Below are 15,373 nucleotides of genomic sequence, written 5' to 3' on the forward strand. Positions count from 1 at the left end.
CTGCCACATCCTGGCGGGGTCCCTGGGCAGCAGCTGAGGCCTGCAGGACATTTCCCATGGATGAGGAGCCCGCTGCCTCCTTCCAGAGCGCTTCTGGGGTTCAGAACGTCACTCCTGGTGCTTGTGCAGAGCAGAGCCCATGGGGCAGCACCTCTGACAGCTTTTGCAGCAGCAGCAGCCATCGCTGAGTGCATTGCAAGCGATTAATTTTCTAAAAAAAATAAAAATAAACCTAGTGAGTGCAATGTGCTAACAAGTTAAAAATAATAATAGGTGTCTGTGAGCATGCTGCTCCTGTCGGAATCCTTCACGGGGATTCAGCTGCTAAGAACAACTTACACAGTTTGCCATGTTCCCATGTGTTAAACAACAACCAAATCACTACAGGCAAAGTCTCAGCTGTCAAGCATGAAGAGTGTAGGGGCTGCTTGGGGGAGTATTTCTCTCCTATGTTATATCTGCATATTGGATAATTTAAAAGATAAATTAAATGAGGCAAGGGGAGAGTGGGAAGCATGTTACAGACTCTTCAAAACACCATCCCCAAAAGTTTACAGGGAAAATTCCATTTGACTGGTCCTTCTGTGCTTTATATAGAGCTCTGACAGAAGAACTTTTCCAAGGGGAATGCACTTGCAGCTCTTTCAGAAAGGCTGAACTTTGCTCACCTACCCAGACAGAATTTCTCTCTGGGCAGGTCTCAGACACAAAGGGAGGAACTGGAAGTGTTGGAAGCAGCATCCATGACTGCTGACTCTTCCACACAAACAGCATTTGAGTGTTTTCCATGAGAGCTTTTCCTTTCAAACTGCCTCTAATCAATCTTGACTCACAGGAACGAGGCAAGCGATGCCATCTTTCTTTCTTCACACAAAAATAAAGACTGGAAAAGTTACTTAGGTTTTTAGCAGAAGTAAGTTGATTTGTTTGACTTTGCTTTATTTCCAAGAACTCAGTATTCAGCCCTAAGTCTTAGCCCTGTGTTTAAAAAAAAAAAAAAAAAAAAAAAAGAGCTCAGTGTTTCATTTTTAGCAAGCAGTTTTGCAAGCAAAGGGTGCTGAGAACAAGACAGTCGTGACAATTAGGAGAGGAGGAGAGGGCACCTTACCTGCATTTCTCCAAATGCAGACTTTTCCCAAGGGAAGGTAATACTGTTTTGCCATTTTGAAAGTTTGTCTCTGTGTATGGAGTGCACAAACAATAAATACAAAACACAAAGGATTACTTCTAAGATTTCAAGTAGACAATAGGCACAATTTCAAGTAGATACACAGGCAATAGTGTAAGCAGTGCTGTGCTGTGCCCTGTGATTTAGGCAGGCTTTTGGGTGTGGTGGAGGTTTTACTGTCTCTGAAGATATTGATTCATGAACTGAATATTCTCTTTGTGGACCTTAGTGCAACACTCTTAAAGCTCATGAAGCATCACAGAACTCTGTCAAATCAATATTTCATGTTTTATTAATCCCCTACTTAGCCAGTTCCCTGATTGGTTAAATGTAGTGTCTGGAAACCTCCTAATCGTATTTTACCTGAAAAGGCTCAAAATGCTAATTTAGTCTGATGGATAAACACATGCTTAGAAAATTATTGGGGGAAAATGTAAATACTGGGGGAAAAAAGTAAAAAAATTATAAGGGATGAGCAGAACCAAAACACTGTGGGGAAAAGCTGTACAAGTACACGTCCGTGCTGCTAACTAGTTATGATATTTTGTGCAAAGGATGGTATTCATGTCATAATTAATTCTCTCAGAATGTGCCTAGCTCTGCATATCTACAGCAATGGAACCTTCTGTTACTCTATTAATGGACATTAATTAATGATTGTTAATGGACATTAATTGCTGATGGTCACACGATACAGCTTCAGTCTCTTCCCCAGCTCACCAAAATGAGTGTTACATAGGGAGTAAACTGTGTCAGAACTGAAATCAGTGAGCGTCTAAAATATCCCACCCTGTGCTTCTAGCACATGCTCTGCTTCTAGGAGGTGATTGTAGACAGTCTGATTTATTCTTATTTTTACAGGACCTTTCTGTATGTACATAAAATGTGTAAATAGTAATAATGTATTATTGACATTGATGCAACACAGAAGCTAAGAAACCAAGTACACAAAAATCTGCAAAATCCAACTGTTGCAGAAGTATTACATAATACACTACAGCACAAAAGGGGTTTAATTTCACTTTCAGTGTGGCATCACCCATAGAGTTCCATCTGGAATTTCTCACAGAGGAAACAAAACACATCAGTGGTAGATGTGGTCGGCCCAATGAACTGTGCTGGAGATGAGGCAGGTTCCAGAAAGCTCCTCTGGGCCCATATAAAGGTGTCAGCTTCCCTGGATCAGCTGCTCTGCAGACAGAGCTCCCCCAGGCAGGGCTGCAGGGCATCTCCGGGGGCATTCCCACAGGAACCAGCTCCAGCTCCAGGCACTGAGCTCCCCCTGCCTCTGCCCCACTGAAACCCTCTTCAGGGCTCCTACAAGCACAGATCAGGATACTTCTTCTCCTTGTCTTAAATTAGCTCCTGAAGTTGAGGCATTTTAAGAACTCAGCTGCCAGAAACTCTCAACTTTCTTTGGGTTTGTTTTGAGGATTTTTTTAATCCCTGTGCAAATTTTCAGCATTTGTGGAATTTTGCATTAAATTTTAACAAAGTAAAGGCATAGAAGACAAATCATAAGATCAGTAAATCTTCCCTTTACTTATTTCTGAGTTGAAGATTTAGACCTTAATACATTTTCCAGCAATTTTAAAAATAATATTCCTATTTAAAAAAAAAAAAAGGCGAGGAAGGGAAGGACTTCAAGTTTTTTTACCTTTGGTCACTTCAGTTATTGTCTCTGTAGAACCATCTGTACATTATCTTGTCTGATTAAAGCCACAACATAAAACTTAGATTAAATTAATTTGCTTTTAGTACTTACATTAAGTTCCAATAAAGTTTGACTGCACATTCTCCATTCTAACATGTTCTGAATGTGCTTATCTGCACAACTGAAATCCATGTTTTTCTCCACAACTATGTATAAAATAGATTTACAACAAAAACTGACATGTTTCAGAGGAATTGCAAAATCATTTTCAGGGCAGGATTGATACTAATTATGATTTATTTTGATTTAGTTTACATTTGCTAAACTTGCTCTTAAACCAAAACAAAAAAAAAAAAAAAGGTGAGGAAGGGAAGGACTTCAAGTTTTTTTACCTTTGGTCACTTCAGTTATTGTCTCTGTAGAACCATCTGTACATTATCTTGTCTGATTAAAGCCACAACATAAAACTTAGATTAAATTAATTTGCTTTTAGTACTTACATTAAGTTCCAATAAAGTTTGACTGCACATTCTCCATTCTAACATGTTCTGAATGTGCTTATCTGCACAACTGAAATCCATGGTTTTCTCCACAACTATGTATAAAATAGATTTACAATAAAAACTGACATGTTTCAGAGGAATTGCAAAATCATTTTCAGGGCAGGATTGATACTAATTATGATTTATTTTGATTTAGTTTACATTTGCTAAACTTGCTCTTAAACCAAAACAAAAAAAAAAAAAAAAAAAAAAGAAAGTGCAGTTGGTATAAGTACAGTTATTGGTATATGGCAGCTATATTGAAAATCAAACTAAGCCAAAATATTTTGAACAGGACTATTCTCTTTCCTGCCCTATCTACCATTTGTTTCACATTCAAGACTTCCATAAGCTTTAAGTGGGAGTTCTGGATGGGTCAGCTCTGTAAGACTCAAATTCATAGGGAAAAGTGACACGTAGAAAGGAGCTAAAAACCAATTCACCTTGAAAACTTTAACAGTGTTGTACAATTTGCCAAGGTGTTCAATGTATTTCAAAGGTATCCCATAATAGCCAGCAGTTCTCTACAAAGGTCACTGTAAAATCATATCCTGTATTACTCCATATTTCTGAAATAGTTCCTTGTCTGCCAGCTGTTCAAGTGAACTTTGCCAATGCAAGCAAAGTTTCCAGGGTTATCACTCTGCCCCTTCAACTGCATTATCTACAGAGCCATAAACCTGAGTGGAAAAAAAAGATCTGGGAAGGTTTATAAAAGATTCCCTGAGCAGAGCTTGTGTCCAGCCTCTCCTCCTGACGGAAGCTGGGTTCAGGCTCCCGCCACCATGCCTGACTACAATGGGACCTGGGAAATGGTGACCAATGACAACTTTGAAGGCTACATGGTTGCTTTAGGTAAATGACAAAATATTAATTATATCAAGAGAAAAGGGTTCAATTCTAAGCCAAATCGTCCTAAAAATTAATGTACATTGTGGCATAAGGTTTTCTGCCAATCACGTTACAAATCAAGTCATTGTTTTCAAAATTGCAATGATCACAATATAAAAGCAAATGAAGACGTGTAGCCAAAGATGTTATTCTTTATTTAGATGAATGAAATAACAGATACAGGTGAGGGGGAAAAGCCTCAAGCCAACAGGTTTTCAGATCTAAAAGATCTTTTTTACTCCTGGTATATTCTTACTGTAGTGCAGCCACAAGTTGGTTAAAGAGCAATAAGATGTTCTATAGCAGTAAATTAACAATAATGCCATTATTTAATTAGTGCTTTGAACTAATCATGGTACAGAGATGAAAAATTTGATGCTTTAACTGATTTTCTACTAGTTTTACCAAAGAATCTTAATCCTAATTGATTGGTCTGTTCAGATTGAATTAGAAGAAATACATAAATGCATAAAAATAAACTCTCATCATTCTTCATCAACAATTGAAAGCAGTTGCAATTTTCTCAAAGCTTTAACTCTCTTAAGAGAGAAAGGCAAGTTTCACTATTCATGGTTTTTAGCTTTTGCATTTGTGGAAAAAAAAACTCAATGACTTCAGGGACATCTGTAAGTAATATGCATATACACTTGTGAGGGACAAAACGAGAGAGTGCTTGAAAATGAGAATGATTAGGACAATGTCTTGAATTTCAGGAGAAAGATACACATTAATTGAAGTGATTTTTGTGCATATGTGCATATATAAACTATAACTTATATCTACACAATCAGCTTTAGTAATTTTAAATTGCCAGTGGATAAGCAAAAACAACCCAACACCAAAACCACTGCAAAGATGCATATGCTGTAGGTGATTCTCAGAAATAAATGGTAGGGAAAGGGTTAAAAGATATTCTTCGTCTCTTTTTCTCTCCATTTTACATTTTGTTGCTATTTTAAGTATTAATGTGCTCAGATTCAAAGCACATAGGTTTTGATGGGTGGTTTTAATTCATCTGTCCTTTTAATTAATACATACACATTTCTATACTTTAATTAAAGATTATGTTTGCCCTCTAAGTTAGAAAGTTTGATTTTATCATAAACATGTTAAAAAGTATTTAAATATACTATAATAGAACTACATATCATTTTTATTGCTTGTATTGTTCAAAATGCAGTTATGAAAACCATGCTTTAATAAAACCTCCCTGATTTTTCTCCAGGAGCTACAAGACCAATGTATTAGTCAGAAATAGCATTTCTTTAGAGGTCTAGACATTTTTCCCCTCAGAGAGAACTAAATTTTATGTTGCCTGGCTATAAATCAGCCCCGGAATAGCTTTAATCCACCACAGCAGATAAAATATACCCAAGAAGACTTGAATATAAATACTGAACAAGACCATTATCCCCATGTTTAAAAGTCACATTTTTTTCAAGCCTATCCTCTTACTCAACTCGATTAGTACTTCCCAAGTAGGATAATGAATCCAGCAGAAGGAAAGGGCCCCGTTAGTGAGTGGCAGTGCTGGGCTGGCAGTGATTAACACCCGCGTGAAGCCGCCAGAGGAGGGCCAGCAAACCAAACCCATCTTTCGGTCTCTTGCAGAAGCATGGGAGGCGATCTCATTCGCATACAGCACCACAATAAGATCCCCTGGCAGCTGGTCAGAAATGTTTAGTGCAGACAGGGATGCTGCTGGCACTGGGGCAGCCTGCGATGGTGTCAGGGATGTTCTTCCTGTGGTGACAGCAGCGCTTCCAGAGCCAAGCAGCTGTGTGCACCTCCTTGTGAACAAATAAGGGTGTCAAGGACATCAGCACTGCAGCAAATGTTGACAGAATATGCAACAGAAACTGTCAAATGCTCTGCACAAATGCCCTTCTTTGACTTTTCACTTTGAATGTGAATTTCTCCTTTTGAACTGCAATTTATTTGCGTGCCTGCTATCGAACAATAATGGATTTCGCTTTTTATTTCATTGCTTCTTTTTTCATTAATATAAGTTTCATTCTTTTAAGCTAATTAATTAGCCTCTTGTATACTCCCAGACTATAGGTTCATCATAAAAGTAATATGCCCAGGTCCTCTCGATTACATACCCAGTCTAACATGTTAAATCTCTGATAAGGAATGTTATTCTAAGATCCTTCTTTAGTGAGGCAAAAAAGACACTGTCAGGCTTAATAGCCCCTCTTGTTTCACATTCTCAAAAAAATTCAGGTGATTAAACACACCAGCATCTATTCACTCCTGGTTGTATGTTGTATGCTCACAACATTCCCACGGATATCCCGTTAATAAATAAATGTATTATCGGTGGAAGAGCCTCAAGTTGAAAGTGTACTTGTAAACACAAGATGATTTTTCTTTGAAATGATCTTTTTCTCTGAAAAATGTTGCACGTAAAAACACCATTTGTGGAACTATGTTTGACTCTATTTTTTAATGTGTAAATATAAATGTCGTGGGGCTTTATTTTCGTTAGCAAATACTGGAATTTTCACTCTCTTTTCTGGTTTTTGACAGGTATTGATTTTGCAACTCGTAAGATTGCAAAACACTTGAAACAAACAAAGGAGATTGTTCAAAATGGAGACAATTTTAAAACCAAAACACTCAGTACTTTCAGAAACTATGATTTGGATTACACTGTGGGGGTGGAGTTTGAGGAGCACACCAAAGGACTGGATAACCGATCAGTAAAGGTAAAACCTGGGGCTGGTGTTCATACCACAGGCAGCACCAGGAGCCTGCAGCTCCCAAAATCAGCTGAATACATTAAGTAAAACCCCAATATTTTACAGACATCAGAGGATTTTTATGAAGCAGAAGTAATTTGCATCCCGAGACAGTTTTCTTTCCTGCTACAGGCATTTATTAGAAATGCAAATCAGGATGGCTACTGAGATGCACGAGGACAATTGTTAATTAGGTTTTTCTAGTAGGGGATTTTTCCAGCTTTTCTGATACACTTTATGTATCTAGAAAGTAGCAAAATTGTATTTTTACCTATGCATCTTCCTTAAGGAAACAGGGGGTTGACCCCTGTGAATTTAGGACTGCATCAATAGAACTTTTCACTTTGGGATGGCTGGGTTTGCACTGATCAGTCTCAGCTGGGCAGTTTAACAGTTGGGCATTGTCAAAAACAAACCTGCACTCAGCTTTTACTCTTAGGGGAGGTTTGGGAAGGGGCAAGGAAAAGGTGTGAGCCAAAGGCTGGAGCATGGCAGGGCAGGAGGGCAGGGAGGCAGCAATGTGTGCTTTACTGCCCTGGGGTAATTGGAGGAGGCTGAGCTCAGAACTGCCCCAGGAAGCCGTGCCCATTTGTTCAGACACCTCTCAGGGGATTTGTGGGCAGCACCTGTGTTAAGGCCATGTTGTAGCCCCTGCCCTACCCTCCTGAGGCAGTCTCAGTTCCTGGGGGATTCAAACAAGGCTCTCTCAGAGAAGTCAGGGAAGAAACCAATACACACGAGCACCGATTCACTCCCTGAATTCAGCTTCATGTTTCTGTATCAATGCTGCCTCTGTTTTACTTTCTTCTCACCCTAAAAGCTTAAGCAACACTTTCAGATGTAGAAAGGCCAGTAGATCTTACATTTCCATTGGCTGTCCCTGTCGGAGCCTTGCTAATCCAGCATCCCCTCCTCCCTTGGTCATCATTCACTGAATCTCCATTACCAGCTCTGCTGATTTCCACACCTCTATCTCCACACCTCTCTTCTGTCACTCAGCTCCCAGCTGCCAAACTCTGAGAAGCTGAGATCAAAACTCTCTGTCAACAAGACCTGTTTGTTTTGGCAATTGCCATAGGAAAAGTGGCAGCATAAAGGACGTATTTACATTTGAACTCACATCATCCTTTACTGGAGGGGCACAAATTTAGCAGAAGACATGGTTTGTTCACCATGGATCACTTTTGATTCTCAAACTAACTTTGTGCAGTGTAACTCCTACGATTTCTTCCAAATTATTTCTCATTCACAGCCCTGCAAGCTGTCAAAGAGTAAGACCCATTTTTTTCACCATCCTGAACATCCCTATATCGAAATTTTCTTTCTGTCTCCTTCTCCAGTGGGCACTGAGTGGAACTAATTCCTGTAACAAAGTCTATGCTTAAAAACACTGCTCCCACATCTCTTCAGATCAGTTGAAGGCATTGCTAAGGATCTAAGGATTCCTTAGTTTCATCACTCCTTAAATCCATCAATTAGTGCTCCTCTAGTGCTCATCACCACTACAAAAGCCTTGCTCTGCAAAGAGGGAGGGAGGGAGGGAGGGAGGAAGGAAGGAAGGAAGGAAGGAAGGAAGGAAGGAATTGTTTATTTATAACCCTACCTGATTTAATTACTTTTGCCTAATATTAATTTCTAAACAAATCATGTTATTTGTTTCTAGAGGGGATAAGGAAAAAGAACACATGTCATGCCATTACTTTCTGAATTGCTCTAAAAGTATTTTCTGGTCATTTTATTAACAAAACAATGCCTCAAATACATTAAAGTTAGATGAAGGTAATAAAACTGGTAGGCAACATTTAAATGTAAAGAGGGCATGGATAATTGAAAGAGCATGTAGCTTGAAAATTCCGTAAATAAGAAAGAAATTAACTGAAATGGAATGAGTTTTGTCTCATTATTAATGGAAGGCTCCCTCATAAGAGAAATAAATCATCCAGTGCTGGACTAGAAAATGAATTAAGCTCCCAATACACTTGGAGCTTTATAATAACTGAGCTTTCATGGACTGTAACTGGCGCCTAATAAAGAGTTGTGTGATACATGGTTAAATATGCCCCTAAAGAACAGTGGTTCAAATGCAGAACAACTCCAGCAGAGTTGCTTTGAATGTGCCCTGGCACATCTGTATACAGATAATTCAGCCTGTAAAGAGAACTTTTCCTTGCTGAGGGTTATCCTGCCCCTGGACAAGAATGAGCATACCCAGGACCTTTTCTGCTGCTGCTAGACTGAATTATGCCAGAGCAGGAGATGGTTGAGCATGGAAGGGATCTCCTGAGAGCACCAGGTCCAACCTGTCTGCTCAGGCAGGGCCAGCCACTTTGTCCACCTTATGATCACATCTCTTTAAATTTCCTACTAATTGTTTTAATACTGCAGGAACTGACTTGTGAAGAGTGTGCCATCAGACGTTTCAGAAAGTACATTAAAATATACAAACAAATTTTTTTGTATGAGATGATAGTAATGTACTGTTCCTCTTGTTACTTTATTCAGAGCTGGAAAAGGTGTCAGCACTGCACTTTGCAGTACAAGCCTTCAAGTCTTCACTCATGAAACCCTATAACTTTTTTCATTAATGGCTCTAAACAGCGAGGAAAAAATGCACTTTGCATATATTGCACCAGTAGCTGTAAATCCACTCAACAGTTCACCAGTTAGTGTGAACACTTGTTACTCGTGTATGTGAAGAAACACATGGAAATAACAACAAAGCACTGCAAAAGCTTCCCTCTGTCACACTGTTGTCATCCTGAATGCATTTGGGTTTTGTTTAAATGCTTTGGGGTTTTTTGGTTTTTTTTATGAGGAAGTTGGAGAATGATAGGAAGAAACTGTAATTCTGTATTCACATTGTTTGAACTTATTTTTATATGTTCATAAACTTCTGGTTAATGTAACTGAGTTAATTGTCTGCTTCATGCAGTCCCTGGTGACCTGGGATGGTGACAAACTGGTCTGTGTTCAGAAAGGTGAGAAGAACAACAGGGGCTGGAAGCACTGGATTGAAGGAGACATCCTGCATCTGGTAAGGGCTGCTCCACAGATCCGCAGCACATCACTGAGGCTGCAGCACAGGCTCAGGTTTTCCATTTCAAAGGATTTGGGGTTTTTTCTAGTTAGAAAGGTCTTTAGACAGTTCTGATCTCTGAACTCAAAGGAAATTTCTCCTCTGTTTCAACTCAGGAATGCTCAATTTTTGTCCACCTGCTACCAATTAAGTCATAACCCTGCAGTGGTTTTTTTGCTCCAGTCCATTTCCCTCCAGCTCTCAACCCTTCCTGTTACCTTGCACCTCTAACATAAATATTCTTGTTCTTATACAATCACTGGTAAGAAAAAAAAAAAAAAAAAAAAAAAAAAAAAAAAAAAAAAAAAAAAAAAAAAAAAAAAAAACCACCAAAAACAAAAACCCCAATCAGATTACAAGATAGATGTTATTGGTTTTTTTCTGAACAAAGCAATACGAAATTTTAGCACATTGTGCCGTAATACAGATCAGAAACTCCTGGATATTTAAGAGGATCCCACAAAAAAAACCTATACTGCAGTTATTTTTTCTTAGTTCAATAATAAATTCAAACACCTAAAGTAGCAAGCTGTAGCCTGAAGACAGATGTGGTGAATCCAAGAGAGGCCAGAAAAGCCTGAGCAGGAAATCAGCAATCAGTGATGTGCAGAAAGATTTCAAACTAACAGTATTGTAGAATCACAGAATCATTAATGTTGGAACAGACTTCCAAGATCACAAAGTCCCAACTTTGACTGAACAACACCATGTCCATTAACCCACATCACAAAGTGCCACATCTACTCATTTTTGGAACATTTCCCATCATGATAATGATTGCAGAGTTTCCTGGGAAAGCAATCAGAAAATGGGCATGATAATTCTGGGTGGCACAGTAGGTGGATGGAGAGAGATTCTTAAGAAAAGCCCACTGTTCTCTCCTAAGCTTTGCTGAGAGCTATCTGCTCCTTCACAGGTTTGCTTTACTGGTGTGGGCAGTCACAGTGGGGCACATCTTCTGCCTGAAAGGGCAAAGACAGGAATTCAAAACCAAAAAGGGCCACCCAACTAAAATCACCTGTCCAGTGCACCTCTCCAGCTGTCTGAACACACATCCAAAAGCTGACCTAAAATGTTCTACGTGCTGGCACCAAGATTTGCACTGAGGCTGGTGGAAATAAAGCCAAGCAGATCCTTACAGCAGTCTTCAGAAAGCATCCTGCAGAACTGGCCCTTTGCTGGCCACCTTTTTCAGTCCCTTCAAAGCCCTGTGTGGCACAGGAATGCTGGCTGATGGCACCAGCCAAACTGGCTGCACTGCAATGTGCCAGCCTTTAAGGGGCCATTGCAGCCCTGGGCAGCAATGCTGCATTGTTCTGGCCCCTAAGAAGCAGCTGGGCACACCTCTGAAGCAAATCAGCTTTTGAAAGCATTCCTCTTTTTTTGTTTATTTCCTTGTTTCAGTGCATCTCATGAATTCTGAGGCAACATGAATTATAAACTATTACAGTATACTGTTTTAATAACAGAACATGAAAAAGTCTTGAATTAAAGCAAAATTTTAATGCACTGTTCATGTTTATTCTTCTTAGAATTCAATTCATGTTTCAAAAACTAATTACTGCAACATGAATTAGTTTGGTTACATATAATGCACTTTTCTTACTGTTCTCTATTTCATAAGAATAAGTTTTTAATGCAGTGGCTCAGCTGTAGCAATTTCTGGTGGGATCTGATATATATGTGAAAAAAACTTCTACCACTATATACTTACTAATTGTTTTAATACTGCAGGAACTGACATGTGAAGACCAGGTGTGCCATCAGACATTTAAGAAGAAGAACTAAAATGGAGCAGAAAGCCTCCCAGATTTTCATCAAAATGTTATGCTGTTATGTTTTGTCTAAAAAGAAGAATGAAGCCAGATTTTCATTCCTTTGACACTTCTATGTGAAGATATTATGTGCCTGTTTATGGAAACAAACACATTTTACAGAAATAACATCAAACAGTTATAAACTTCATAAATTCCTTTGCCTTTCGGTCTAGAGTTAAATAAAAGTAATTGTCTTTCAAATTATGTTTCCCTCCATCTTTATAATGATTTCCAGAGGAATGTCCATTAGCAACAAGGCTGAAAATTAACAGTCACAATTATTTCAGTCACAGTCTATGTCTCCACAGTGCTGGATTATCATAATGTCTCTGGGTGACTGAGTAACACTGGATATTCACTGGACTGTTTCTATTTAATTTAGTGCTGGATCACTAAGTGCACAGTTTCAGGCAACAGAATGCCTCACTGAGCACAATACATGTCCTTCCACATCAGGACTGTTCCCTTGGATTTGGCCCAGGTCTAAAGCTGCTGCTGGTTATCACCGGATCAATATCTCACGGCCTTTGTGAAGTGCTGCAGCTCCTCAGTACAATCCTAACATGGATCAATGACAATGCTGTAACTTCCAGTTAGAACTGGCAGCCTAATAACCATCCCAGTGGAGAAATCTGCTGTTTGAAGCAAACCCTGCATTGAAGAGTTGCTCCATGGTGTGAAAACTAAGGCACACTTAGGACTGTGAGAGGGAAACTGCAGTGTATACACAGTCTGCATGTACCCTGTGCAGAAAGAGTGCCCAGCATGCTGCAATCTTCACCTTGTACCACCTTTCAGAGACTGTAAAAAGAAAAATCTTTTCCATGCAATTCTTCTCAGTTTTATTCAGGGTTTTTCAAAAGAATTCATGTTCTTTGCTAAAGGCAAGTTTAAGTTAACCGTGGATGATGAACACTACTTCAGCAGATAGAAACTTTTATTATTCAACAAAATGTGTGCACATCTTCCCCAGAAGAGCTTGTATGCCCAAAAGCTCATCTGCTTTTTCCAATGACATGAATTATTCTAATAAAATACACTGTCTTTCCTACAACCTTGCCTTTCAGATATAAAAACTTTCACATCAGCTTTAGCACTGTTAAGTTCTCTCTTGTCCAGAAGCCCCCATCCTCTGTATAGTATGGGAGGAGTGAAAATCCACTGAACAGATCAGTGGATCAGTAGAAGTACAGAAAATATGTGAAAAAGCTTTGGCAGAAATGGAGGAGCATATGCTTTCTCCTCATCTCCACCTGCTCCTCAGCCCACTCACTGTCAATAGCTCAGGATAGGGAAGGAGGGAGTCCTTCAGCTGACAACTAGGTTACATCTGCAAAAATCTGATTAATGTACCACCAATACTTCTATGCCATGGCCATTATCCTGGTTCCAGCTGGGTTTGAGCTAATTTTCATTTTAGTAGCTAGTACAGAGCTGTGTTTTGGATTTAGCAAGAGAATAATGCTGACATCACACTGATGGTTTAGTTGTTGCTAACTAGTGCTTCCTCTAAATCAAGGACTCCAGTTTCCCTGTTTTGCCTGTGAGGAGGTGCCCAACAGGCTGGGAGGGAGCAGAACCAGGACAGCTGACCCAAACTGGCCAGAGGGATATTCCACACCTTAGAATATCATGCTGAGCATATAAAGCTGCAAGAAGGAAGGGAGAAACTGCTGTGTTTGGGATGGCATTGCCCAGTAATTCCTTGGTCTTCCCAAGGAGCTGTTACACAAGATGGACCCCACTGTCCTGGACACGGCTGAACACCCACCTGGGAAGTGGAGAATGAACTCCTTGTTCTGCTTTGCTTGTGCAGGCAGCTTTTTCTTCACCCATTAAACTGTCATTAGCCAGCCCTGGAGTTTTTTCAGGGATTGCACTATGCTGCTTAGTTGCTGGCTGGAAATAAATCACAACAGGCATAGAAGTGCATATGTCAGGATATTTTTATGAATTGGACTTTGCTTCTCCTGATAAAAGTTGACTTGGTATCAAACTTCCTCTGTACATTGCCTGGGCAATGCTTTCGTGTTAGCTTGCACAGAAGAAACTGCACTTGGAGTTAGTAAACTCCTTATTTTTTTCTGATTCAGCCCTGACCTGGACATTTCAGTAGAAATTTATTTAATTCACCGTTCTAAGTCCCTGCTAGTTACAAGGATAAAAAATTACCACAGCTCATTAAGCTTTCAAAATATTATCAGAATGTAATCACTAGGAAACAAAATGTGCATGTTTTAATCAGTGACATTTCTCCTGGTTTGTTCTTGCCAGGAGTAACCCTGTTTGTAAATTCACACCAAATCATAAATCCAAAGAAAACCTTTCATATATCACAAGGAACTACCATCAATTCACTAATGATGAGTCTGAAGAGGGAAAACAAACATTCTTCAACTGGTTTCTTATTATGCTCACTAATTCTGTCTAATGGTTATGGTTCAGAAGTAAAGGAAGCAGGCAATTGAGCACAAGTAGACTTTGATTAGGAGGAAACTGGATCTGACCCTATTTTTTTTGCCTAGCTCGAAAATGAAAATTTCAGAATTTTTAACAAGAAGTGAGGAAATATGCAAGATTTCTACTATCCAAAACAAGATTTTATTTTTGCACAGACTGATACACAAGAACTTACAACTGCACGCACAGCACTGGAGACAGAGGAGATACTCTTTCTGTTGCATTATAATTCCTTTCAAAGTTATCCTTGTTTGTATCATATTTGTGATGTTGGGCTGGTCTCTAAGCTGTTCAGAGTCCCTTATCTCCTTGTCAGCAGATTAAATACTTGTGCTGGAGGAACAGACCTTGCTGGTAAATCAAAGAATGTTCATTCACATTTTTTCAGCCCTGTGGCACACAGTGCTGTCTCAGATGTTTTGAAGGATTACCATTTGCATGGATTCTTTTCCTCACAGAGAATATTGCTCAAATACAGCCCCAGGAAGGGAATTTATCAGCAACCTCCTGATCCAATGTAGTGGGTTGACCCTGGATGGATTCTTGGAACCCACCAGAGCCTCTCTCACTCCCCTCTGCAGCTGCACAGGGGAGAGAAAAAACAACAAAGGGTTCATGGGCTGAGATAAAGACTGGGAGAGAGATCCCTCACCAGACACCATCATGGGCAAAACAGGCTCTAATTAGAGATATTAATTGACTTTATTGCTAACAAAACAGAGCAGGACAATGATAAGCAAAACTTCTTCAAGATCTTCAAAACACCTTCCTCCCACCCCTCCCTGCTCTACCTGCTGCCCCCAATGGTGCAAGGAGACAGAGATGAGCTGCAGGTGGATCTCTATGGGCTGTGGGTGGATCTCCATGAGCTGCAGGTGGATCCCTGCCTTCCTCATGCCCTCCATGGGCTGCAGGTGGATCTCCATGGGCTATGGGTGGATCCCTGCCTCTCCCATGCCTCCATGGGCTGCAGGTGGATCCCTGCCTCTCCCATGCTTTAATGGGCTGCGGGTGGATCTCC

General features: G+C 39.8%; 1 protein-coding gene across 1 annotated transcript; it reads left to right on the forward strand.

The window, feature by feature from the left end:
- The first annotated feature begins 4,134 nt into the window (after positions 1 to 4,134).
- Positions 4,135 to 11,863, forward strand: RBP2 (retinol binding protein 2). The gene is made up of 4 exons (XM_041416340.1): positions 4,135 to 4,219; positions 6,788 to 6,966; positions 9,932 to 10,033; positions 11,810 to 11,863. Exons 1-4 carry the CDS (start codon positions 4,150 to 4,152, stop codon positions 11,861 to 11,863), a joined length of 405 nt encoding a protein of 134 aa, XP_041272274.1. The 5' UTR covers positions 4,135 to 4,149.
- The last annotated feature ends 3,510 nt before the right edge of the window (positions 11,864 to 15,373 follow it).

This window comes from Onychostruthus taczanowskii, unplaced genomic scaffold, assembly GCF_017590055.1.
Source record: "Onychostruthus taczanowskii isolate IOZ18803 unplaced genomic scaffold, ASM1759005v1 scaffold51, whole genome shotgun sequence".
In the NCBI taxonomy this organism is placed as follows: Eukaryota; Metazoa; Chordata; class Aves; order Passeriformes; family Passeridae; genus Onychostruthus; species Onychostruthus taczanowskii.

Excerpts from the sequence above, each read along its gene's own strand:
- RBP2 (XM_041416340.1), top strand. The coding sequence starts at position 4,150 with ATGCCTGACTACAATGGGACCTGGGAAATGGTGACCAATGACAACTTT. Across the intron at positions 4,220-6,787 it reads AGGCTACATGGTTGCTTTAG|GTATTGATTTTGCAACTCGT; the intron begins GTAAATGACAAA and ends GGTTTTTGACAG. Across the intron at positions 10,034-11,809 it reads AAGGAGACATCCTGCATCTG|GAACTGACATGTGAAGACCA; the intron begins GTAAGGGCTGCT and ends TTAATACTGCAG.